At 42.9% G+C, this 25582-nt stretch overlaps 2 protein-coding genes across 2 annotated transcripts; one reads left to right on the top strand and one right to left on the bottom strand.

The window, feature by feature from the left end:
• Positions 1-687: 687 nt before the first annotated feature.
• Positions 688-10296, bottom strand: JCHAIN (joining chain of multimeric IgA and IgM). Its single transcript, XM_034431120.3, has 4 exons — positions 10043-10296; positions 3714-3846; positions 3029-3109; positions 688-1488 (listed from the first exon to the last, which is right to left on the bottom strand). Exons 1-4 carry the CDS (start codon positions 10104-10106, stop codon positions 1290-1292), a joined length of 477 nt encoding a protein of 158 aa, XP_034287011.1. The 5' UTR covers positions 10107-10296; the 3' UTR covers positions 688-1289.
• Positions 10297-23238: 12942 nt separating this feature from the next.
• UTP3 (UTP3 small subunit processome component) lies at positions 23239-25048 on the top strand. The gene has a single exon (XM_034431246.3). It carries the CDS (start codon positions 23483-23485, stop codon positions 24971-24973), a length of 1491 nt encoding a protein of 496 aa, XP_034287137.2. The 5' UTR covers positions 23239-23482; the 3' UTR covers positions 24974-25048.
• Positions 25049-25582: the final 534 nt, after the last annotated feature.

The raw sequence follows: 25582 nt of genomic DNA, 5'->3' as shown, positions 1-25582 counted from the left end.
CTGCATTTCATGGCTGAGGTAGAATTAGAATTCACAGTCTCCTGGTGACTGGCTCAAAATCCTCCAGCTGCGTTTCATGTGTAAGGCAGGGCTAGAACTCACTGTTTCCTGGTGACTGACCCAATGTTACCCAATTGGCTTTCATGTCTAAGATGAGACTAGAACTCGCCGGGGTGGGATTCAAAAATTTTAGCAACTGGTTCTCTGCCCAGTTGCTACTCGGCCTCCTGTACTGCGTTTTCACCCACTCCAGGCTCTGGAGGCTTTCTTTGAGCCTCCGGGAGGACAAAAATGGCCTCCCCCGGGCTCTGGAGGCCCTCTGGAGGCCGAAAACGGGCCTGTTTCTGGACTTCGGGGAGGCCCATTTTTCATCCTCCCAGAGCCTCCGTGCGGGCCCTGCATTTACCTGGCATCCAAAATGGGCCTCATGGAGACTCCTGGGGGGTGAGGGGCGGGGTGGGCGGGGCCAGCCGGTCCTTGCAACTACAAGATGTAGTTTACAAGATGTAAAATTAGCATCCTATTCGCCCAAACCAGTACGAACCGGCTGAATCCCATCCCTGAACTCACCGTCTCCCACTTTCAAGCCTGGCGCCTTAACCGTAAACCAAACTGATTCTTTATGCCGCTTTTATAGCAGTGAGAAATCTAACTCAAAAAGTTGAATTCCAATGAAACGACTGTCGCTTTCTTGAAATATTATTTTTATTGATGACATGCAATGAATGAAAAGGGTAAGTACAGAATGCAGATAATAAGGGGAAAGGGGTTTAAATCGGAAGAAGCGTGAGGAAGAAATCAAGGGGGAGCATTCTGCTGATGCAGAGGAAAAGATGGACAACTTTTAAATGTTTTTTTCAGCATTCAGAGCAACGGGGGGATGTCTACACCAAAGACTTAAGATGGCTACTCTCTTCCACCCAGGAGGACCGTGCTTCCAAGAGAAAGATCTGAAGTAAGATCCCTCAGGAAATTCTCACAGCAGCCAAGCCAAACGACAATTCCCGGGATCCTTTGGGAGAATATCGAATGTTCATTTGAGCTCTTTCTCCCCCTTCTTAATTGTATAACTTTTTAGTCCATGGATCAATACAGATGCCCAAAATGGCGGGGAGAAAGGAAGGAGTGGAGGTGGTCCTTGCACATTTGAAGCTTGGGATATGTAACTGCCTCCAGCACCATCCCGAAATGAGATGTGGAAGCAATCACTGGCATAATAAGGACCAACGGGCATTATCTGTGGTGTAGACATGCTCACAACGCTCAACAAAACACAACAGCTGTGTGGTCTAATCCGGATAGCAGGATTCAGGAGTTAGGGCTGTCTGAATGGTCGACGTTTTCCCCTTGTGGCTGAACAAGGCAGAAGCCGTGTAACACTTATTCCGGTCGTAGGTGTAACAGGGTTCCTGAGGATGACCACATAAAGTGCTTGAGCCGAACGTCACTCCCTTTACAGTTCTCGGGGGGTCATTGCATTTGTCACAGCTGGAACAAAAGACGGGAAGAGAAATGTTAAGCCCAGGCGATGAAAAAATATCACGGAAATATCAATCAAGCTTCCCGTCTGTTGTCGAAAGTGCAAAATCATTTTTATAAAATTTCATTCACTTGCTAAGCGAATGAAATTCTGTAAAAAGCATCTTGCCAGCAGCTCCTGCCTTGGTCTTTATTCATAGGAGAAGAAAGCTTAAATTTGCTCTAGGAGCAGTGGTGGGAGTCAAATAATTTAACAACCGGTTCTCTGCCCTAAAGACCAGCTGGGTGGGTGTGGCCATGGTGGGCGTGGCCAGGGGTGTGTGACAGGCAGCGCTTGGCCTCCTGCACCCACCCCCGGGAGCAAAAACAGGCCGCAGGGGGGGACGAGCCACCCTCCCGCACCCCATTTGGGCCTAGTAGGCCTCCCTGCAGCCTCCTGGGAGTGAAAATGGGCCATGGGGGTGGCTGCGCTGCACCCTTCGCATCCTGTGGGTCTCTCACACTTACCTGACAGCCAAAATGGGGCACATGGGGACTCCTGGAAGGGGTGGGGAGGGGAGGGGCAGGGCCAGCCAGCAACTTAACTATCGGTTTGCCCAAACCGGTTCAAACCGGCTGAATCCCACCACTATTTAGGAGTATATAGGGAGTCCTTCAGTTAGGACTGCAATTGAGCTCAAAATTTCTGTTGCTAAGTGAGACAGTTGGTAAGTGAGTTTCACCCCATTGTACAACCTTCCCTGCCACCGTTGTTAAGTGAATCACTTATTTGTTAAATTAGTCACACGGTTGTTAAGTGAATCTTGACCACGTGACCATGGGGATGTTGCAACAGTCGTGAGTGTGTAACAATAATCATTCTAAGTCACTGTTTTCACTGCTGTTGTAGCTTCGAACAGTCACTAAACAAAAGATTATAAATCGAGGATTACCCGTATTACCTTCTGATTGGTCAGAAAAGAATGACAGGTAGTCCTCGACTTACGACCTCAAAATTGAGCCCAAAATTTCTGTTGTTAGGCAAGGAGACATTGGTTGAGTAATTTTTGCTCCATTTTACGACCTTTCTTGCCACAGTTGTTAAGTGAAGCACTGCCGTTGTTAAGTTAGTAATACGGTTGTTAGGTGAACCTGGTTTCCCCATTGACTTCGGTGGCTCAGAAGGTCGCAAAAGGGGATCGCATGATGCAAGATCCTGTGCTATTGCAACTGTCATAAATACGAGTCAGTCGTCAAGCATCTGAATGGAAATCATGTGACCATGGCTTAATAAATAAATAAACAATGAATAAAGGTTTGGGTGACGTTTGAACCACAAATAACAGAAAGTCCCGAAAGGGGCTTTTTTCCAAAAGGCAACTGGATTTCGTTTTTCCTTGAAGTCGTTTCGCTTCTCCTCCAAGAAGCTTCTTCGGTTCTTCAGATGAGAAGCGAAACGTCTTCAAGAAAAACCAAAACCCAGCTGCCTTTTTGGAAAAAAAGCACCTTTGGGACAATCGTGACTTGGAGGACTGAGAATCTCCATAGAAAAAAGAAGAGAAAGGCTTACAGCTTGGAGATCTGGTAGACAAATTTCGTTCTCACGGGTGAGGTGGGATCAGAAATGTTCTCCCTGGCGTTGAGGGGAATCCTGTAAAAAAGGACATAATAAAAAAAAATTGACTGCATATTAGTTTGTTTGTTCTCATGAAACGCAACAGGAATCTTTATTTGTGTTGTGGTCCGACAGCAGCCTGAGGAGCTGGCAGCCGAGTCGGACAGTGAGGAGGCTGGGGAGGAACATGGGCCAGTCCTGGAGTCTGGCGAAGGCCCGGACGAGAGCTCTGCGTCGGAGGCAGAGATGGAGCCAGGGCCATCTGGGAATTATGCGCGGACTCTGGAGCCCCCAGAGTCAGTACTGGAAACGGTAGAAAAGAGGGCCTCCGAAGCCTGGGGAGGCCATTTTTGCCCTCTCAGAGGCTCGAGGAAAGCCTCTGGAACCCAGGGAGGACAACCACCACCACCCCCGTGATGCAGGAGGCCGACTAGGCCACACCCACCATGGCCACACCTACCCATAAACCAGGCAGAGAACCCCTTGCTAAAATTTTTGAAGCCCATCCCTGGGTATGGGTGAGCTCAGGTTGTCCCCGCTTGCTCCAGAAGGTCTCTTGTCCTTGCGTGCCTCCATTCCTTTTGTCTTTTGACGTCCTTCAAAAACGCAAAATGCAGAGGGAAGACAAAGCATCACTTACATGATACGGATGTTCCTCTCCAGGACTTTTTCTTCAGGGTTCTCTTTATCTGGAACAAATCTGGATGTCACCTTTACACACTGGCACTTGTTGTCCACCAGAACTTTCTCGTCATCTTCCTCCTGCCAGTAAGCTGAAAACAAATAAACGAATCGCGTTGGAAACGAAGCAAGGAGAGAAGCAAGCTAGAACTAAGGAGAAATTGCATTAGAACAATGAATTGTTTTTTTTCTCCTCCAGAAGTTGTGGATGCTCCAACAATGGAGGTTTTCAAGAAGAGATTGGACAACCGTTTGTCTGAAATGGACTAGAGTCTCCTGCTTGAGCTGGGGGTTGGACTAGAAGACCTCTAAGGTCCCTACCAACTCTGCCATTCTGTTATTCAAATGAAGTGCGTCAATAAGACCGCAAGAAATGAGAACGTTCTTTAATAATGCCTTTTAATCCGGGGTTTGATTTGAATCACGTGTGTGTCCAACAGTTATGAGACATCAAAGCTGGCTGAAAGAGAAGTTGGCCTATTAATAATATTGAGAAATGCATCTGAAAAGGGCCGGAAGCTAAATTTAGGATAGGTGCAAAGGAAACCGAAAACTTTCAAGGTGCATTTTCAGACGCAAGGCAGGATTTTGCAAGCTCATCTTTCGATGACAAACGAAGGCTTTGAAATTAGCTGAGTCACCTCTTTTTCTCGATGCTTTGTGCAATGCTGGCTGGGTATGTGAATATGGCATCCACCCCCCAGATGAGCCAATCATATATTAATACATCGTCCAAAGCGAAGCCTCGTCGTCTGGAGTTCCAACTTTGATTCCAAATCAAGGTTCCCACATTCTAACGGACCCAAAAGGCGGTACCTGCGTAGACTTAATCAGAGACGTTCTCTAGAACAGGGGGTCTCCAACCTTGGCAACTTTCAGACTTGTGGACTTCAACTCCCAGAATTCAACTTCAACTCCCAGAATTCCTCAGCCAGCAAAGCAAAGCTGGCTGAGGAATTCTGGGAGTTGAAGTCCACAAGTCTGAAAGTTGCCAAGGTTGGAGACCCCTGCTCTAGAACCTTCCTCTGTTGAGGCTTCTGAATGCAGAATGCGTGCAGCCTCCTAAAAACTTGTGGGTCGCCTGTAGTTCTAAAGCTGCATTTGATTTGGGGGGGAGGGGGCTAATTTCATCTTGAGGTTGCCCTAATGTCAACCCCCCCCACCCCCGGTTACATGTAGCTCCTTCCCTGGAAGCTGCTATGTGTGTGAGAAAGAAGGGAAGGGAGGGAGGGAGGAAGAGAGAAAGAGGGAGGGAGGAGAGAGGGAGAGGGAGGGCCAAAAGAAAATAGACTTTATTAAAAGAATGGCTGCCCCACACTCAGGCTATCTCCCTGATTCAGCCCTATTTATTGTGTGCCCCAACAGAGAAGGAGGGAGGGAGATGGGGGAGGAAGGGGAGAGGGAGGGAGGGAGGAAGAGAGAAAGAGAGAAAGAGAGAGGGAGGGGAGAGGGAGAGAGAGGGCCAAAAGAAAATAGACTTTATTGAAAGAATGGCTGCTCCACACTCAGGCTATCTCCCTGATTCAGCCCTATTTATTGTGTGCCCCACAACAGGGAGGGAGGGAGGGAGGGAAGGAGATGGGGGAGGAAGGGGAGAGGGAGGGAGGGAGGAAGAGAGAAAGAGGGGGGAGAGGGGAGAGGGAGGACCAAAAGAAAATAGAATTTACTAAAAAAATGGCTGACCCACACTCAGGCTTCCTGCCTGATTCAGCCCTATTTAATGTGTGCCCCCCCAACAGGGAGGGAGGGAGATGGAGGAGGAAGGGGAGAGGGAGGGACAGAGGGAGAGAGAGGGAGGGAAGGGAGAAAGAGGGAGGGAAGGAGGGAGGGAGAGCACTAAAAGAAAATATAATTTATTAAAAGAATGGCTGCCCCACACCTGATTCAGCCCTATTTAATGTGTGCCCCCCAACAGGGAGGGAGGGAGGGAGATGGGGGAGGAAGGGGAGATGAAGGAGAGAGACGGAGGGAAGAGAGAAAGGGAGGAAGGGAGGAAGAGAAAAAGAGGGAGGGAGGGAGAGGACTAAAAGAAAATATAATTTATTAAAAGAATGGCTGCCCCACACTCAGGCTTCCTGCCTCATTCAGCCGTATTTATGGTGTGCCCCCCAACAGGGAGGGAGGGAGGGAGAGAAATGGGGCAGGGAGGGAGAGAGGGAGGGAGGGAGGAAGAGAGAAAGAAAGAGAGAGGGAGGGAGGGAGGGAGGAAGAGAGGACTAAAAGAAAACAGAATTTATTAAAAGAATGGCTGCCCTACACTCATTCTTCCTGCCTGGCTCAGCCCTATTTAATGTGTGACCCCCACCCCCAACAGTTTACTTGAGAGGGAGGGAGGGAAATGGAGGTGGGGGGGGGTCAAGACTGACTTGCATGAATGAGGCACAATTGAAAAAAGATGAGCCATCTCCATCGTTGTCCAGATAGGTCAGTCAAAGGCTGGACTTTCTTTAAAAGCCTTTTCCCCCCCTCTAAATTGACAAGTCTGTTGTGTGTGTGTATGTGTGTGTATATGTGTGGATGTTTTCATCTTTTCATTTCCCCCCCCCCAAGGCCATTAACATCCGTTGGACTTTCTCCTGGGAGATACCATGATGGGGAAACCTTCAACTTGTTGCGTTGACTGTTACTTAGTCCCTATGATACAAAAAAAAAGATGCTGAGAGTGCAGAGAAGAGCAACAAAGATGATTAGGAGGCTAAACCACACGATGAAAAATTGAGGGAGCTACATATGCCTATCCAAGGGAAGGATTAGGCTATGATACAGTGGTGGGATTCAGCCAGTTTGCACCTATTCGGGAGAACCGGTTGTTAACTTTCTAAGCAGTTCGGAGAAGCGGTTGTTGGAAGAAATCTTATTTTGTTTTTTTTCCCCACTTTACAGGGCTAATCCTGTAAAGAAGGCAGGAAGGAAATGTTCTGGTGTTGTTTCTAGCCTAATCTTTATTGCCCTGCTTACCGAAACTGCCTCTCTGGTTACCCCTTATTACATTATAACAGTGAGTGACATTGAGTTGGCCATGCCAACACAATCACATAACCAACGAGCCACACCTACCCAGCTGGTCATTAGGGCAGAGAACTGGTTGTTAAATTATTTGAATCCCACCACTGCTATGATATGATAGCAGTGTCCCAATATTTGAGGGGCTGTCCCAGAGAAGAGGGGATTGGCTTATTCTCCAAAGTACCTGAAGGCAGGACAAGAAGTAACAAGTAGAAGATCACTAAAGAGAGATCCAACCAACCTAAAACTAAGGGGAAATTTTCTGACGGTGAGAAGAATTAATCAGTGGAACGACTTGACTCCAGAAATTGTGGGTGCTCCATCAGTGGAGATCTTAAGAAGAGATTGTACAGCTATTTGTCCAGAACAGTATAGATAGAATCTCCTGCCATGGGCAACAGGTTGGAGTAGAAGACCTCTAAGGTCCCTTCAAACCCTATTTATTCTATGTTCTAGTTTTCAATTTTGAGGTTTCCAGAATTCCTTTACGTAAAAGGGTGCAGCTCTGTTAACAACTGCATACTTTTCTGTTTCTCCCTTTTGCACAAGGTTGTACAAACATCTGATATCTACCCATCTGCACATTTCTAAAGAGTTTTTGCAAAAAGCAGAAAAATGCATTTATTTTTTCAGGTTTTTATGATTAGAAAAAAAACTGGATTATACAAAAAACTGTTAGGGTTCTGTTTTTTTTGGTATTCAAAAATCTATAAAATATTCTGCATGAGAGATCATTCTGTAATTGTATTTATGTTGGTTGCAAAGGAAATTGGAACCTTCTTTTTATTTTTTGTTCCTTTTGATTCTTTCTTTCTACACTTTCGCTTTTCTTTCTTTTCTTTTTTTTCTTTACTATTTCTCCTCTGTGGTTAATTTGTCTTTTATTGTGTTTTGTAAAACTTTAATAAAACAGTTATATTAAAAAAATTAAATGTTCATCCATCTGGGTTGCTTTTCCAATTCCAGCTTCTGCATTTAGTCACCTTCTAAACTTTTGGGGGGAGTTAAGAAATGCAACGAAGGGTGTTTTTACCAGAAATGAATTCTAACAGAAATCTGAAAAAAAGACACATCCACAGGGTGGATGGTAAAATATCGAACGATATTGAAATTCACAAGGCAAAAGTAATATACTCCACCTGTCTAAGTAAGAAGGAAGGAGAACTTCACAATTTAGGTTATCCCATAAAATCAAACTTAAAAGTTTTGTTAGGATCAAGCATCTTGGGATTGTTATTTTAAAGCATAGCTATGAAAATGTAAGGAATGAAATTTTTTAAACGTACAAAATACGGGAATGCTAATTTTATTGCATTAAAAGTATTTAAATTAGGTGTCAGTCTCCATCTTCCCCCATCACTTTGAATCAGGATAAAATAAAGAATTTGGTCCCACATTTAACAAACAGCAACCTTTTTAAATGCAAGAAATACCAGAGTGCTCATTTTTATTGAATTAGAAGTAGTTAATGAATATTTATATGTGTACCCTCTTCCTCCCATCACTTTTAAATCAGGATAAAATAATTAATTTTATTCCAACATTTCTTGCTTTTAACAAATAACCGTTATTAATTCCCCAACATTTTAAATGAGGATAAAATAAGCATTTTATTCCAACATTTCTTACTTTTACCAAATAGCAACCAGTAAAACTTTTTAAAATGCAAGAAATGCTGGAATGCTCATTTGGCTGAATTAGTTGATGAATATTTTTATGTGTACCCTTTTCCCCCCATCACTTTTAAATCATGATAAAATAAGTTATTTTATTCCAGAATTTCTTACTTTTAACGAATAGCCATTATTATCCCTACATCACTTTAAAGCAGGATAAAATAAGCATTTTATTCCAGCATTTCTTAATTTAACAAATAATCTTTATTGTGCTCTGTCGGTAATGCAAAGTAAAGTTTTACAACTGAAATTATAAACTCTTAAGATTATAGAAAGTTTCTACAAATTGAGCAGTTTTATCTGTCTCTCCATCATCTATCTATTTATCCATCCATCCATCCATCCATCTATCATCTATCTATCTATAATATATCTATCCGTCTATCTGTCTGTCATCTATCGTCTGTCTGTCTATCATCTATTGTCTGTCTGTCTATCTATCTATCTATCTATCTATCTATCTATCTATCTATCTATCTATCTGTCGTCTATTATCTGTCTATCTATCTATCATTTGTCTATCTATCTGTCATCTACCATCTGTCTGTCTATCATCTATTGTCTGTCTATCTATCTATCTATCTATCTATCTGTCATCTGTCTGTCTATCTATCTAACATCTGACTGTCTATCTATCAATCATCTATCATCTGTCTGTCTGTTTATCTATCTATCATATATTGTCTGTCTATCTATCTATCTGTATCTATCAATATCTATCTGTCTGTCTATCTGTCATCTGTCATCTGTCTGTCTGTTTATCTATCATCTATTGTCTATCTATCTATCTGTCTATCAATATCTATCTGTCTGTCTATCTATCTGTCATCTATCATCTGTCTGTCTATCTATTATCTATTGTCTATCTATCTATCTGTCTATCTGTCTGTCTATTATCTATCTATCATCTGTTTATCTATCTGTCATCTATCATCTGTCTGTCTGTTTATCTATCTATTATCTATTGTCTGTCCATCTATCTGTCCATCTATCATTATCTATCATCTGTCTGTCTGTCTATCTGTCATCTATCATCTGTATGTCTGTCTATCTATCTTTCATCTATTGTCTGTCTGTCTATCCATCTATATCTATCATCTATCTATCATCTGTCTGTCTGTCTATCTGTCATCTATCATCTCTCTGTCTGTCTATCAGTCATCTATCTATCATCTGTCTGTCATCTATCTATCTATCTATCTATCTATCTATCTATCTATCTATCTATCTATCTATCATCTATCAACATTCCTTATTTGGTAATACAGTTGGGAAAAGATACACACTCTTATTTTTACTAAATTACTGTTAAAAAGTCCCCTATAAACCACACCAAGAGATGAATACGGTATATCAGATAAAACAATGCCCGTATGTGGGTGTGGGCTCATACACATGCACCCACATCCCTACCTTACAGTATTTTAAACCATCTAGCAAAATATATTAAGCCTCCTATACCAGGATTATTTATTTTTTTAAAAAAAGTCTCCTAGGAGACTTATTCAGAGATGGACGTGCCAGTTAAAACAATGGGCAATTTCCCACCCACCCCTGGGCTGCATGAACAATTCTGCAGGGATTTCTCTCAATCAATTTCACTTACCAGTCGCCAGAACTAGGCTGCAAAAAATGATCCCAATTCCATAGATCAGCCAAGAAGTTTTCATCTTTAAGTCTTGGGTTCGGGTGTGCTCCCTGCTGTATGCTCCTCAACAAGGAAGGTGTGTGTGCGTGGAAGTGTTACACACACCAGGTTTTTTTTTTTTTCTCCCTGAAAGATCAAAGCTGATTACAGGCGAGATGCACTGAAGGCTGTGAACAGACACTGTGAAACCACAATCTATGGTCGGTTTACTAATCAAAAAAGAAACCTCCCCGTTCTTTGAAAGCTGGACTAGACAGAAGCGTTTTCTCTTCCTTACTTCATTCAGGTTTTTTATTCATATCGATAGTAGTTTTGAGCATTGAGAGAGACACGCATAATATAAATGGCAAAATATGCAACATAAAACGCGTGAGGTTAGAAATGAGCTATGAGCAAATTGTGATCCTCTAGGACAGTGGTCACTGACTGGTGGCCCGCGAGAAAATTTTGGTGGTCCGCAGAAAAATTATTTGCATTTTTTTATATTGCACTAAATCAGGGGTCCTCAAACTACGGCCCCTGGGCCGGATACGTGCAATGAATGTTTGTGTTTATTTATTTATTTATTTATTTATTTATTTATTTATTTATTTATTTATTTATTTATTTATTGGTTCGATTTATATGCCGCTCTTCTCTGGAGACTCAGGGCAGCTTACAATGCGTTAAGCAATAGCCTTCATACTTTTGTATATACCTGCTTAGTAGGTGTTCTTTTTTATACAAAGTCAGCTTATTGCCCCCACAATCCGGGTCCTCATTTTACCTACCTCGAAAGGATGGAAGGCTGAGTCGACCTTGAGCCTGGTGAGATTTGAACTTGCAGTAATTGCAGGCAGCTGGTGTTACTTAACAGCACTTTAGTCTGCTGCGCCACCAAGGCTCTCTGTTGCTGCAGAGAGTCTCCCCCTTCGGGGTCTTTTTGTGTGGGGCAGAAATTCCAACTTGGGATCTGCTTCGGCCTCCTGGTGTGGGGCTTTGGGCGAAGGCTGGAGGGAGGCGCCACTGTTGGCGAAGAGCCAGATGACCTTGTTCTGACTGAGCATCTCAGCCCGCTGAGCCTCCCGGCGCTGGTCCCTGGCCTTGCACTCCCACAGATGTTCCATCTGCTTGGAAAGCCTATGCTCCTAGTCCTGAGTGAGGTGCTTTTGCTGAGCCTCCTTCTCGGTCAGATCCAATTTGAACTGAGCTGTTTAGCCAACACTTTCTCGTGGTGGTTGCTTAGCTCCAACAACTGCTTCCTGTTGGGGCCCTAAGGAGCCCAGGCGGACAGGCGAGGAATGGCTGGGAGAGGAGGAGTGAGTAGAGGCCGGCGAGGCGCCCCTCGACATGAGTAACATTGAATTGGCCATGCCCACCCAGTCACATGACCACCTAGCCACGCCCACCCAGCTGATCATTAGGCAGATCGTATTAGCGGTCCACAGAATTTAAAATTATGAATTTAGTGGTCCCTGAGGTCCAAAAGGTTGGGGACCCCTGCTCTGGGAGAGTGTTTTTCAAACTTGGCAGCTTTAAGAGATGTGGATTTCAACTCCCAGAATTCCCCAGGAGTTGAAATCCACTTCTCTTAAAGTTGTCAAGTTTGAAAAACGCTGCTTTTGGAACTCAACAAATTAATGTTGCCTAGTACAGGTAGTCCTCAACTTACAGCAATTCATTTAGTGACCGCTCAAAGTTACAACATCGCTGAAAAAAATGACTTATGACCGTTTTCCATACTTACAACCGTTACAGCATTTCCCATGGTCACATGATCAAAATTCAGAGGCTTGGCAACTGCCTCATAGTTACGACGGCTGGAGTGTCCTGCGGTCATGTGATCCGCTTTTGCGACCTTCTGACAAGCAAAGTCAATGGAGAAGCCAGATTCAGTTAACAACCATGTTACTAATTTAACAAATGCAGCGATTCACTTAACAACTGAGGCAAAAAAAGTCGTAAAGTGGGGCAAACTCCCTTAACAAATGTTTTACTTAGCAACATAGAGTTTGGGTTCAATTGTGGTCGTAACTCAAGGACTAGCTGTACTGCAATACACCCTGGGAATTTAATTTTTTCTGGAATAGATACTATCACTGAGGCATAAATAGAATATCCTAGTAGTTTTCAGCTAATATAAAAAGACACCGATTTCCAATGGGATAGTTAATAATGCCTGTTATAGTTATAGATGGTTCCATTATTCTTTTACAGCAGAAACCACAAACCAATTGTGGTGTCTTAATTTAAAAAAACAACAACCCTTCATAATGATAAATTGTTATCACGTGAAGGTTTTCTAAATCATTCTCTGCTTCTACAGCCCCTTGTAGAAGGGATGACATGATAGCAGTCAATTCCAATATCTGAGGGGCTCCCCCCCAAAGAAGAAGAGGGAGTCAAGCTGTTCTCTGAAGTACCTGAAGGGCAGGACGAGAAGCAATGGATGGAAATTAACCGAGGAGAGAAGTAAAGCTGAAGTAAACCTGACAGTAAAGAGAAATTTTCTGTCAGTGAAAATAAATCAGTAGAACGAGTTGCCTTCAGAGGGTTTTTTGTTTTTTAGAAGAGGTTGGACCACCAGGTATAGGACTCCTGTCTGAACAGGGGGGTGGACTAGAAGACCTCCAAGTCTCCTTCCAACTCTATTAAATGTGTGTGTGTGTGTGTGTGTGTGTGTGTGTGTGTGTGTGTGAGAGAGAGAGAGAGAGAGAGAGAGAGAGAGAGAGAGAGAGAGTATAAAGTATATACCAGGGATCTGGCAATCGTAAACACTCAAAGAGCCATTTGGACCCGTTTCCCACAGAAAAGAAAACACCGGGAGCCACAAAAGCCTTCCCGTGTCTGACTATTTCTTGAGCGGCCACAAAACTAGCATATGTAGTTGAATTAAACATTCTGTTTTCTTCTGAAACTTTTCTTTTCTTGGATTTATCCATGGTTGGCCTACCGGGGGTTGAAAAGCTCAACAAATTGTGTGCTGGCAGGTGTCGCACATTGGCGGTTGTGATGCATATTTTGAGTGACAGGGAGCCGTAGCAGAGGGGTGAAAGAGCCACATGCGGCTCCAGAGTCGCACGTTGCTGACCCCTGGTATATACACTCAACATACGTGGGTATAAAGTATACACACCCAATCTCTCTCTCTCTGTGTGTGTAGGGGAAGAGACAGGAAAGAGAAAAATGGGTGGGGGGGAAAGATGGCAGTTACAAAGACAAGCTGTGACACAGCTATTCTTGCATTGGCTAGCAAATTCACATGAATCCTGTGGTGAGGGATGCAATGGTTTTATTTTTATTAGAATAAACTGTTGCGGACAGCACAAAGACAGTAATTTCTAACTAGATTTCAAGCTGCCTTTTTCAGTCCTTCAGCTGTATGGTTCGGGGCCTTAACTGCCTCCAAGCACCCACGTAAAAACACCCACTTTCTGACCACAGTTTGATTTCTAAAGAATAAAGTTTCAGTTCCTTTGTTGGTTGTGTAACCACAAAAGACGGGCTATTTTGCCGAGGACGCCCCCAACTGAATTTTCAAACCAAGACTTCGAAGTAATATATTATTAGCATCAGGTGGGATGTCTTGGTCTCTTCTTCGGAAAAGGCCAGCGTAACACAGCTACCCACGACTAACCACAACTGGACTGATGGCCAAATATGCCTTTTTCAGGCTCGTGCCTCGATGTGTATATTTTCCAATGAGACAAACCGAGATGGGAAGATCATTTTATTACAATTTATCAGAATATTCAGACAAAAGGGATTCCTCGTTCCAAGAGGGAACCCCGATCTTTTGCTTACATCCCCTTTTATAGTTAACATAACAAAGAAATCTGAAAGAGGGAAGTTGATTGGACAGGATAATAGCATACATGTTTATTAAAATGAGGTCTGAAGGGCAGTAGCGGGTTTCAATTAAGGTCACTACTGATTTGCTTGCGGGTGTGGGCATTCTTACACGCGGGCATGCATGCTCGCACACGTGTGTGCACTCACACGTGACGCTTCTGCGCATGTGCAGAAACTTCAACGCATGCGCAGAGTCGTCTGGCCGGGTGGGCGGAGCCTCTCGCTGCTGGCGCTACCAGTTCGCCCAATCCGGGGTGAACCGGTAGCAATCCACCACTGCTGAAGGGGAATAAATTGTAAGGAGAAAGGTTGTTTCGGGTTCACAAAAGTGTTAAGCCAGACCCTAATTTGTACTAACAAACTTTTCTTATCAGGAGCTAGTCTCCAGCTTGTTTATAAGTTTAGGAATGTTAAAAGCTAATAAATCTTGAACATCATTTTAAAGGAAAGAATATAAATCAGATTAAAATACAAAATAACTATGTTAGTTAACAAATTACAAAACCCATGTTATTTGCCCCTCATGATCCAACATAGTGTACAAAGTAAGGCTTAAACTCCAAAGAAAGATATGATTATTATATTTCCACTAGGTTAAAAGCAGCCAAAGGGCAGAGAGGGTGTGACATGGACAATAACTGCAGATCTTAGGGGAAAAGGAGTTTAAAAAAATATCCTCAATTTACGACCAGAATTGAACCCAAAATTTCGGCTGCTAAGCAAGAGAGTTGTTAAGTGAGTTTGGTCCCATGTTATGACATTTCTTGCTGCCATTGTTAAGTGAATCACTGCAGTTGTAAAATCAGGAACCTGGTTGCTAAGTGAATCCGGCTTCCCCGTTGACTTTGCTCGTCAGAAGGTCGCAAAAAGGGGTCGCATGACCCAGGGACACCGCAATCGTCATAAATATGAGCCAGTGGCCAACCATCCGGATTTTGATCACATGACCATGGGGAGGCTGCCACAGTTGTGTGAAAAAGGGTCAGAAGTACTTTTTTTTCCAGGGCCGTTGAATGGTCACTATATGAATGGTTGTTAAGGCTAGGACTAACTAAAGCGACAAGAAGCTGACAGTCCATGGAGAGTTTACAGGGAGCCCAAGTACCATGTTTCCCTGAAAATAAGACTGGGTTTTATATTAATTTTTGCTCCAAAAGACGCATTAGGGCTTATTTTCTGGTTAGGTCTTATTTTTGGGGAAATACGGTACTAAATGCATCCATGTGGCTGACAATCTTAAGGTAAACGTTCCCCTAACACATACTGTATGTGCTAGTTGTTCCCAACTCGTTCCCGTTTCAAAGCCGAAGAGCCAGCGCTGTCCAAAGACGTCTTGGTGGTCATGTGGCCGGCATGACTAAACGCCAATGGCGCACAGAATGCTGTTCCCTTCCCACCAAAGGTGGTCCCTATTTTTCTACTTGCATTTTTTACCTGCTTTCGAACTGCTAGGTTGGCAGAAGCTGGTACAAGTCACGGGAGCTCACCCCGTTACACGGCAATAGGGATTCGAACCGCTGAACTGCCGACCTTTCGATTGACAAGCTCAGTGTCTTAGCCACTGAGCCCCCACGTCCCCCCTGACACTCTTAACTGAGGCTTATTTTGGGGAGGTAGGGCTTATATTACGAGCATCCTGAAAAATCATGCTAGGACTTATTTTCCAGTTGGGTCTTATTTTCGGGGAAACAGGGTAATAATGAATTTCTGAAAACATTAGGAATTCTGGTTGTCATCTGAAGAATGACACGGGGGAGAATTAAGCTTTTCGAAGCAAAGTTCACCTCTCTGCTAGGTTTAACCAGTCTGAATTTTGTCATTCATATCTGAGCAAAACTGCCCTTTCTCCTCTATGTTTCCATTGGAGCTGGGTGCCTAATACACTTAAATAAATAAATAATAAATGTTTTCCCAAATTAAAGCCACAGTTGACAGATCTTGATTTGTGTATATGTGTGTGTGTGTGCAATACAGGTCTTGTGCTAGTTACAAAATGCTTGTGGTTTCCTTTCAGGCTAATCTGCTTTTCCAGGAAGCTTCTTATTGCAAGAAATTTGCGCTGGAATAATTTCCGACACCAACTGCGTTACTTGCATCTTTTAAAACAGAGTCCATCGAGGTTGTATGTCCTCTACATACAATTGTTCATTTAGTGATCAAAATTACAACGGCACTGAAAAAAAAGTGACTTATGACCGCTTTCCACACTTACGACCATTGCAGCTGCATCCCTGTGGCCACATGAACAAAATTTGGACACTCGGCAAATGGCTGCACTGCAGGGTTCTGGGTTCTAAAATTTTTACTACCGGTTCTGTGGGCGTGGCTTATTTTGTGGGCATGGTTTGATGGTCATGTGACAATTCCTTAGGATTTAGCAGAGGTACTGGTCTACCAGGCTTTTAACTGTTTGCAGAGCTGTACCGGTCTACCCATTTGTTTTTCGAGCACACTGGTCTACCACCACCCTGCCTTTTAACACTGATCAGCTGTAGGGCGGCCCTTTGAAGCCCCGCGGCAAGAGTTTAAAACAGTTTTTTTTCCTTCTAGCCGATCAGCTGGGACTCAGAAGGCAGCAATAGATTGGGGGTGGGCCCAAATAAAAGGTAAGAATAACGCGGGGGGGGGGGGGGCAGGAGGACCCAGCTCCCGAACAAAGAGAACCGGTTCGGTGACGTCATATTATCACCGCTACCGGCTCAGCTGAACCGGGCCGAACCGGGAGGAACCCACCACTGCTGCACTGGTTCCGTCATCTGACCAATCTTTGTAATCTTCCCAGCTGACTTCCGACAAGCAAAATCAATGGGAGAATCCAGATTTGCTTAAGGACCACGTGATTCATTTAACAACTGCTGTGATTTGCTTAATGCCTGGGGCAAAAAGGTTGTAAAACGGGGCAAAACTCACTTGACAACTGCCTGGCTTGAACATTGGAAAGTTTGGGTTCAATTGTGGCCGTACATCGAGGACTACCTGCAAGGCTGGGATTCTACTACTCTGACTCCTAGCTATAAGAATGTTATTTAGTTTATTGACTTGTCATTTTATACAGCTTTTCTGCAGACATTTTCCCAACTCTTGTTTTATTTTTGCCTGGAGGACACTCAGCTCAATTGAATTGTGTTAAAATGTGATAGAAGAGTTAAAATGCGGTATTTGAGATGAAAAGTCTGAATAAATAAGAAAGACAACCCACACACAAAACTTGTGTTCATTTTTGCCTATGTTAATCTCAAGTAAGCCTCAGGAAGTGGCAAGAAACCACTTAGCTTTGTCTTATCTAAATGGGATTGTCTTGGATTAATATTTGGATGGAAAGGCAGGAAGCTATGAACAAGGTGGGAAAGTTTTTTAAAAAATCATACAAGAAAATAATTGCAAACCCTTTGTGTATCGAACAGAATAATAGAATAACAAAGTTGGAAGGGATCTTGGAGGTCTTCTAGTCCAACCCCCTATACATTTTAGACAATTGGTTGTCCAATCCCTTCTTAAAAACTTCCAGCGTTGGAGCATTCACAAGTTCTGGAGGCAAGCTGTTCCACTGGTTAATTGTTCTCAATGTCAAAGAAACTGTTATAATAATAATAATAACTTTATTGTCATTGTACATGTATACACAGTATACCCATACAATGAAATTCACTTAACCCCCACAGACCAGGTCCAACACACATAACAATCCCCAAACACACTCCCACCCACCACAAATTCCCCACCCCTAAACCACCCAAACATCCACACAACAGACCAAGAAATGCTGTCCAACAGCTCACTGATGGTGGCCCTTTAGTTCATTGTGGAGTGCAATTATAGCTCTGGGATAAAAACTATTCAGAAAATGTGTGTGGTCCGAGTTTTAATTGTTCTGTATCTTCTGCCAGAAGGCAACAGTCAAAAAAGATTGTAAGCAGGATGGGAAGAGTCTCTGAGAATGCTATGCAACTTTCTCAAACAGCGAGATGCGAAGATGTCGTCCAAGGATGGTACCTGGAGTCCGATGATATTCTGGGCAGTTTTAATGATTCTCTGGAGAGCTTTTTTTGTGCGCTACAGAGCTGCTCCCATACCATGCAAGAATGCCGTATGTCAGGACACTCTCAATTGTGCTGCGATAGTAGGACAGAAGTAGATGGTGAGATAGATTTATCTTTCTGAGCATTCGCAGGAAGTACAGCCTCTTCTGTGCCTTCTTCGCAAGCGTGTTAGCATTCATAGTCCATGAGAGGTCCTTCGAGATATAAATGCCCAGAAATTTAAAACTACCCGCCCTCTCCACTTTCTCACCATTTATGTACAATGGTAAATGTACATCTCTCTTCCTCCTGAAGTCAATTATAAGTTCTTTAGGTTTTTTGGCTATCGAAATGTCCATGTAAATTATCATGTGTGTCTGTGTTCAACCCCCTTTTTGGGGTCTTCTCCAAAGCCTGAGTGTGAATGGCTGTCCTTCCTCCTCACCCACCCTCCCCTTCCAATCCTTCAAGCCACTTGTCACCTGCTTTGCAGTGTCAGTGCCTGAGATTTTATTTATTCAGCCGATGGGTTGAAGTCTCTCCCAAAGGAAAGTTGTTTAGCTGAAGATGAGTGCCGGCTAAAAAAAAAACCTCAGCAAAGTGGTTATCAGATAGAAGCCTTGGCAGGTTTAATAGAATAAGAGAATTGGAAGGGACCTTGGAGGTCTTCTAGTCCAGCCCCCAGTTCAAGCAGGATGCCTATATCATTTCAGACAAATGGCTGTCCAGTCTCTTCCTAAAATCCTCCAGTGTTGGAACATTCACAATTTCTAGAGGCAAGCCAATCCACTGGTTAATTGTTCTCACTGTCAAGGAAACTGTATTGAAATTTCCATGAAGGATAGAATAATAGAGTTGGAAGGGACCTTGGAGGTCTTCTAGTCCAACCCCCTGCTTAGACAGGAAACCCTACACCACTTCAAACAAATGGTTATCCAACATCTTCTTAAAAATTTCAAGTGTTGGAGCATTCACAACTTCTAGAGGCAAGCAGTTCCACTGGTTAATTGTTCTGTCAGGAAATTTCTCCTCAGTTCTAGGTTGCTTCTCTCCTTGATTAGTTTCCACCCATTGCTTCTTGTTCTGCCTTCAGGTGCTTTGGAGAATAGTTTGACTCCCTCTTCTTTGTGGCAGCCCCTGAGATATTGGAACACTGCTATCATGTCTCCCCTAGTCCTTCTTTTCATTAAACTAGACATACCCAGTTCCTGCAACCGTTCTTCATATGTTTTAGCCTCCAGTCCCCTCATCATCTTTGTTGCTCTTCTCTGCACTCTTTCTAGAGTCTCCACATCATTTTTTACATCATGGCGACCAAAACTGAATGCAGTATTCCAAGCGTGGCCTTACCAAGGCATTATAAATTAAGCAGGCATTATGTAAATTATCAATAATTCACTGCAATTAAAGCTACTTTACTTTTAAAGTATAATCAGATATAATCAGATTTTTTTTTTCTGCTGTATGCCTCCATACAAACATGATAAAACTGCCACGTGGGAATATTTTACACAGCGCCTCTTCTCAGTCGACAAAGTGCAGAAAGCCGAGAGAGAGAGACACACACAACAACAGAGGAACAATGAGATGACTCCAAGAGTTGTTGTGGTGGAAAAAGAATGCATCCGATACCCACAAAGTGATATATTAGGCCGAACCCTGGAACCATTGTATGCAAACAGCCCAGGTGGCAGTTTATTTTTAAGAAAACCACAAAACAGGTGCAGCTGCTATAATTGAGGAGGAATTAAGAGTTAAATAAGCCAGGTTTAATAATTGGGACAAAGACTCAAAGCTGTTTAATCTCTCAGAAGAAAGCCATTATTCCACATCAGCTTTCTCATCTTCTTTGAGATATTACAGTAGTGGCCAGAATTGTGGAAACCTTTTGGGAAAAGTGTATTTTCTAAAAACTAGCTAATAACACCACTTTTTTTTTTTGTAATGGTAGTACCATAAAATTATATATCAATGGGAAGATAATTTAATCAAGAATGTAATGCAGTAACTTTTATGAAGGATTTGCTATTAAAATAGCAGTTACAGTATAAAGAAGAAACACTTTTAGAAAAAACAAAATATACAAAAATTATCACCATAGAAAAAACGAGATATATAAAAATGATCACCATGTCAGTTAAGACTTAGTTAGGTAACCTTTAGCATGAATTACGGCCTTACAACGTCTTCCCATGGAGTGAACCAAGTCTTTTAGTTCTGCAGCTGTTATAATGTGAAACCAAGATTGAATGATGGCTTCTATTAACTGGGTTTTATTGCTGGGTCGCTTCTGACTAACCAGTTTCTTTAGTCGGCTCCATAGATTTTCCATTGGGTTAAGGTCTGGGCTATTCCCAGGCCATTCCAGCAGTGGAATAGGATTATCTTGAAACTCCAAAAAAAAAGTGGTGTTATTAGCCATCAAACCTCAAAAATACACTTTTCCCAAAAGGTTTCCACAATTTTGGCCACTATTGTCCATATATCCATCCTATTTATTTAATGACCATTCAAAGTTACAACAGCACTAAAAGGGGGGGGGGGGGGGAACGGGACATGTGGCCATTTTTCAGTTATGACCGTTGTAGCATGTAGCAGCGTTGTAGTTGGTAACTGGCATGTACTTATGACTATCCTGGGGGTCACCATTGGTAAACTTCCCAGCCAGCTCCCTGCAAGCAAAATCAACGGGGAAAGTCAAATTTGTTTAACAGCCACATGATTCTGTTAACAACTGCAGTACGCTGCTTAACAAGCGTCGCAAAAAAAGGTCATAAAATGAGGCGGAACCCACTTAACAACTGCTTCACTTGGCAATGGAAATTTTGGGCTCGATAGTGGTCATAAGTCAAGGACTATCTGTATGATCATGAGGAAAGGAGAAGAGAGGTTACACAGGCATTGTACCCTTGTGGATTGGCTTGGAGATCAACACCGAGTTTTATCTCTTTGAAAACCTGTAACTGTTTCCATCTCCTGGTAGAAGATAGCAATAGCACTTAAGACTTATATACCGCTTCACAGTGCTTTTACAGCCCTCTCTAGCGGTTTACAGAGTCAGCTTATTATCCCCAACAATCTGGGTCCTCATTTTACCCACCTCAGAAGGATGGAAGGCTGAGTCAACCTTGAGCCGGTCAGAATCGAACTCCTGGAGTGAGCATTGAATTAACCCTGTAGTACTGCATTCTGACCATTGCACCACCATGGCCTCTAGTAAAATTCAACTCCTCACTACATAAACACAATCAGTGATGCATCGTGGTTTATGAGCTTCATGGTCACAGGATTTTCATCACACAATTGTGACTGTCATCTTGTATTTTAACATCTCTACTGCCAGCAGATCACATTGGAGGCAGTTTTCTTGATGACAAGATGGGCATTTGACTTCCCAAGCTACTCTCCATTCTTGGTCTTCCTTGGCTTTCTCCACATGTCACCTTGAGTTACTTACAAAGAAAAATGTCATAATAAATGAATAAAAATACCAGCCATCTTAAACCTTGCATCACTTCCAAGTCGAGGAAAAATCTACCCCAGTTCCCCGTGGAGACTTATTTAGTGACAGTAAAGTTCAATTACATATTCCTTTGTCTGGTTGCTATTACTAGAGTTTGCAAATCTAAGGAACAGCAATAAAAAGCACATAGTAGCCATACAGTATAAAAAAATGGACAGTAGAATCCACTGCAGTTGGGTGGCCAATTCATTTAGATAAGACAGACAGATAGATAGAGATAGACAGACAGGTAGAAAGAGGTTGATAGGCAGATGGTAGATAATGATAAATAGATGACTGACAGAGGTAGCACATAGTAACTATACAGCATAAAATAGATAGATAGATAGATAATAGAAGATAGAAAGGTTGATAGATGGTAGATAATAATAGATGGATGAATGGGTGAATGAATGATAGAAAAAGGTTGATAGGTAGATGACTGACAGAGACAGGCAGAGGTAGATAGGTAGATAATGATAGATAGATGAATAGAATAGAACAGAACAGAACAGAATAGAATTCTTTATTGGCCAAGTGTGATTGGATACACAAGGAATTTGTCTTGGTGCATATGCTCTCAGTGTACATAAAAAGACATGATACATTTGTCAAGAATCATAAGGTACAACACTTAATGATAGTCATAGGGTACAAATAAGCAATAGAATCATATTAGGAAACAGTCAATATAAATTGTAAGGATACAAATAAGGATACGATAGATAGATAGATAGATAGATAGATAGATAGATAGATAGATAGATAGATAGATAGATAGATAAGAGTGGGAAGCCCCCACCTCCCCCACTCAGAAGAATGAAACATTTTTGGAAATATTAAAAGCAGAATATATTTCCCCAAAGGGAGAAATGGAGAAACATGCTCTTAAAGAAAGAAAGCAGAGTCAGTCTTTCTCTCCATGTTATTTCCAACTCTTTCTCCCAACTTGGAACTGAACCAGATGGATTTTAGATAGATAGATAGATACAGATGAGAGAAAATAAATATAAATACAAATACTGATATAGAGATGATAGATAGGTAGATAGACAGATAGATATAGATGAGAGAAAATAGTATAAATACAAATATTGATATAGAGAGATGATATAGATGAGAGAAAATAATATAAATACAAATATTGATATAGAGATGATATATAGATGAGAGAGAAAATAACATAAATACAAATATTGATAGATATAGAGAGATGATATAGATATGAGAGAGAAAATATAAATACAAATATTGATATAGAGAGATGATATATAGATGAGAGAAAATAATATAAATACAAATATTGATAGATATAGAGAGATGATAGATAAATGGATAGATAGATAATGGATAGATATGAGAGAGAGGATAGAAGATATAGATAGATGTGTGTGTGAGGGACAGACAGACATAGATACTAGATGGTATATAATGATAGATAAGACAAAGTTTGATAGGTGGATAAATAGGTAGACAGACAGACAGGTTGATAGATAGGTAAATGGAAGATAATGATAGATGATTAAAGCAGAAAGAAAAATTAATATGGAAAACAAAGGCAAAGGCAGGCATCATTCATAATTTGTCGGCCTGCCAGAGGCACATTTCCCCCAGATGCCTCAAAAAAGCAATATATTCCTTAGGAAAACCAAGGGGACCAGGAATGGCGGCGGGCAAAAGAGCCAAAAGCCAGAAGGGCTCCACACTGACGCCACGCCCTTTCAAAAAACAGGCTCCCACTCTCTATAGTCTTTTTTTCAAACAGAGCGCCCCAAGCTCTCCACAACCGGAAGCTCAAAACCGCCGGAAGTTAAGCCATGGGAGGGGGAAAGCCAAGATTGTCGTACGGAACAGAGGCGACAAGTAACAGAAGGGTCACCTCTTTCCTTTCCCGGAAACCGGAAGCCGGCTCCGAGTTGGCCTCAACCTCGACCCGGAAGTCGTATCTTGGCCCCGCCGGCGTGACCGTTGCGACCGTTGTGTCACATTTCCCCGGTTTTTTTTTCCTCCCCCCCACCTTTATTTTTGAGGGGTTCGGCGGCCATCATGGTGAAGGCACGCCGGAGAATCCCGCCGGCTTTGCGGGCCTCAGCGGGCCGCGAAGAGAAGATAGAGGAGCCGGAGCCGGGGGAGCCGCTCGTGACGGAGGAGGCGGACGACTTCCACGAGCGGCGGCTGGAGGAGGCGGTGTTGGCGGCGCTGGGCAGCGAGGAAGAGGAGGAGGAGGAGGAGGAAGAAGAAGAGGTGCTGGGCCTGCAGCTGTCAGAGAATAGCGAGTCTGAGGAAGAGGGGGACGCGGGGCCTGGTGGTGATGATGATGATGATGATGATGAAGAGGAGGACGATGAGCCTCTGGACATGGACAGCGACCTGGAAGAGCAGCGGGGCGAAGGCAGGTGGGGCTCAGGCCTCCCCAGCGAGCTAGCTTGGGGTGAGAGGAAGAAGCTCTACTATGGCACCGACTACGAGGGGGCAGCCCGCCGTCCCAAAGCCCCCAAGAAGACCAAGGAAGAGGTGGAAGCCGAGGAGCTGGAAGAAGAAGCGGAAGCTCAGGCCATTCAGAGGAGGATGGCGGAGAACTTGGGCGAGGAAGACTACGGCTTGGATCTCCTTCAGGCTTACGCCAGGGCAGCGGAGCCGACGAGCGGGAAAGAATCCGGGCAGAAAATCGCCAAGGACTTGGCGTCCCTTTCTAAAAAAGAGCAGCTGAAATTGCTGAGGAAAGAATCTCCCGAACTGCTGGAGCTGATTCAGGATTTCGAAGCCAAAGTCCTGGAGCTCAGAGATGAACTGGAGCCCCTCGTGCAGATGATGGGGGACGGGGTCATCCCGGAGGGAAAAGGGAGCCAGTATTTGCGAACCAAGTACCACCTCTATCTGAACTACTGCTGCAACATCAGTTTTTACTTGGTGCTGAAAGCGAAAAGGATTCCAATCCACGGCCATCCCGTAATCGAAAGGCTTGTCACTTATAGGAACCTGATCAATGACTTAGCGGTGGTGGACCAAAAACTGTTGCCAGAGGTTCGCCTGCTTCTTAAGGAATTCCGTAGTAATGAGACCGATGGGGTGGAGAGCAGGAAAGAGAAGAAGTCCCCGCTGTTTGTTAAAAAAACGGTTAATAAAAGGAAAACAAAATCGCCAAGCTTTATGAACGAGGCTGAAGACGAACTGGCAGATGATTCTGATTTTGATGAGCAAGCTGCATTAGAGTTTTACAAGGAGATGGAAGAGAAGATCATGCTTAAGAAGAAGAGGAAACGAGAAGAAAAAGAAGGCACGAGTCTTCCAGTCATTGAAGAGGAAGAATCGGATCAAAAGAGAGGAGCAACGTACCAGATGTTGAAAAATAAAGGCCTTACGCCTAGAAGAAAGAAGATTGATCGTAACCCAAGAGTCAAACATCGTGAGAAATTCAGAAAAGCCAAGATCCGTAGAAGAGGACAAGTTCGTGAATTCCGAAGAGAAACGCAAAAATACGCAGGCGAATTGTCTGGCATTCGTGCTGGAGTTAAGAAAAGTATTAAGCTCAAGTGATCCACTGTCTTCCTTCTATTCACCTATTTGCAGACTAGTTGACGTGAACTTAATAAATGTATCTCTTTTTGAGAATTATAAGGTGTATTATTTTTAATAATGGTTCTCACTTCCTGGGTTGTATCCATTACAGGGGTTTGACTTTAATATATACAGGTAGTCTTCAAAGTACTTTTTAAAAAAAACTAACCATTTGAAGTTTCAACAGCACTGGAAAAAGTTGCCAAGTCTGAATTTTGATTATTTGATCATGGGAATGCTGCAACAGTTGTATGAAAACCTACAATCATTGCAGCATCAAAATTCAGACACTTAGCAACTGCCTCCTATTTATGACGGTTGCAGTGTCCTGGGGTCACATGATCACTTTTTGGGTCCTTGCAAGTAAAGTCAGTGGGGAGGCCAGATTCAGTTAACTGTATTACTACCTTGACAGTTGTGGCAAGAAAGGTCGTAAAATGGGTCAAAATTCACTTAACAACTCTTGCTTAGCAGCAGAGATTTTGGGCTCAATAATAATCGTAAGTTGAGGACTATCTGTAGTGCTTAAATGAGCACTAGCTGAGGCACCTCCTTTTCTCGGGTGGATTCTAAATTTTTTTACTACTG

The sequence above is a fragment of the Pantherophis guttatus genome, chromosome 8, assembly GCF_059756535.1.
Source record: "Pantherophis guttatus breed Tessera chromosome 8, ASM5975653v1, whole genome shotgun sequence".
Lineage (NCBI taxonomy): Eukaryota > Metazoa > Chordata > Lepidosauria > Squamata > Colubridae > Pantherophis > Pantherophis guttatus.
The sequence above is the reverse complement of the archived record's forward strand: the minus strand, read 5'-3'. Positions and strand labels throughout refer to the sequence as shown.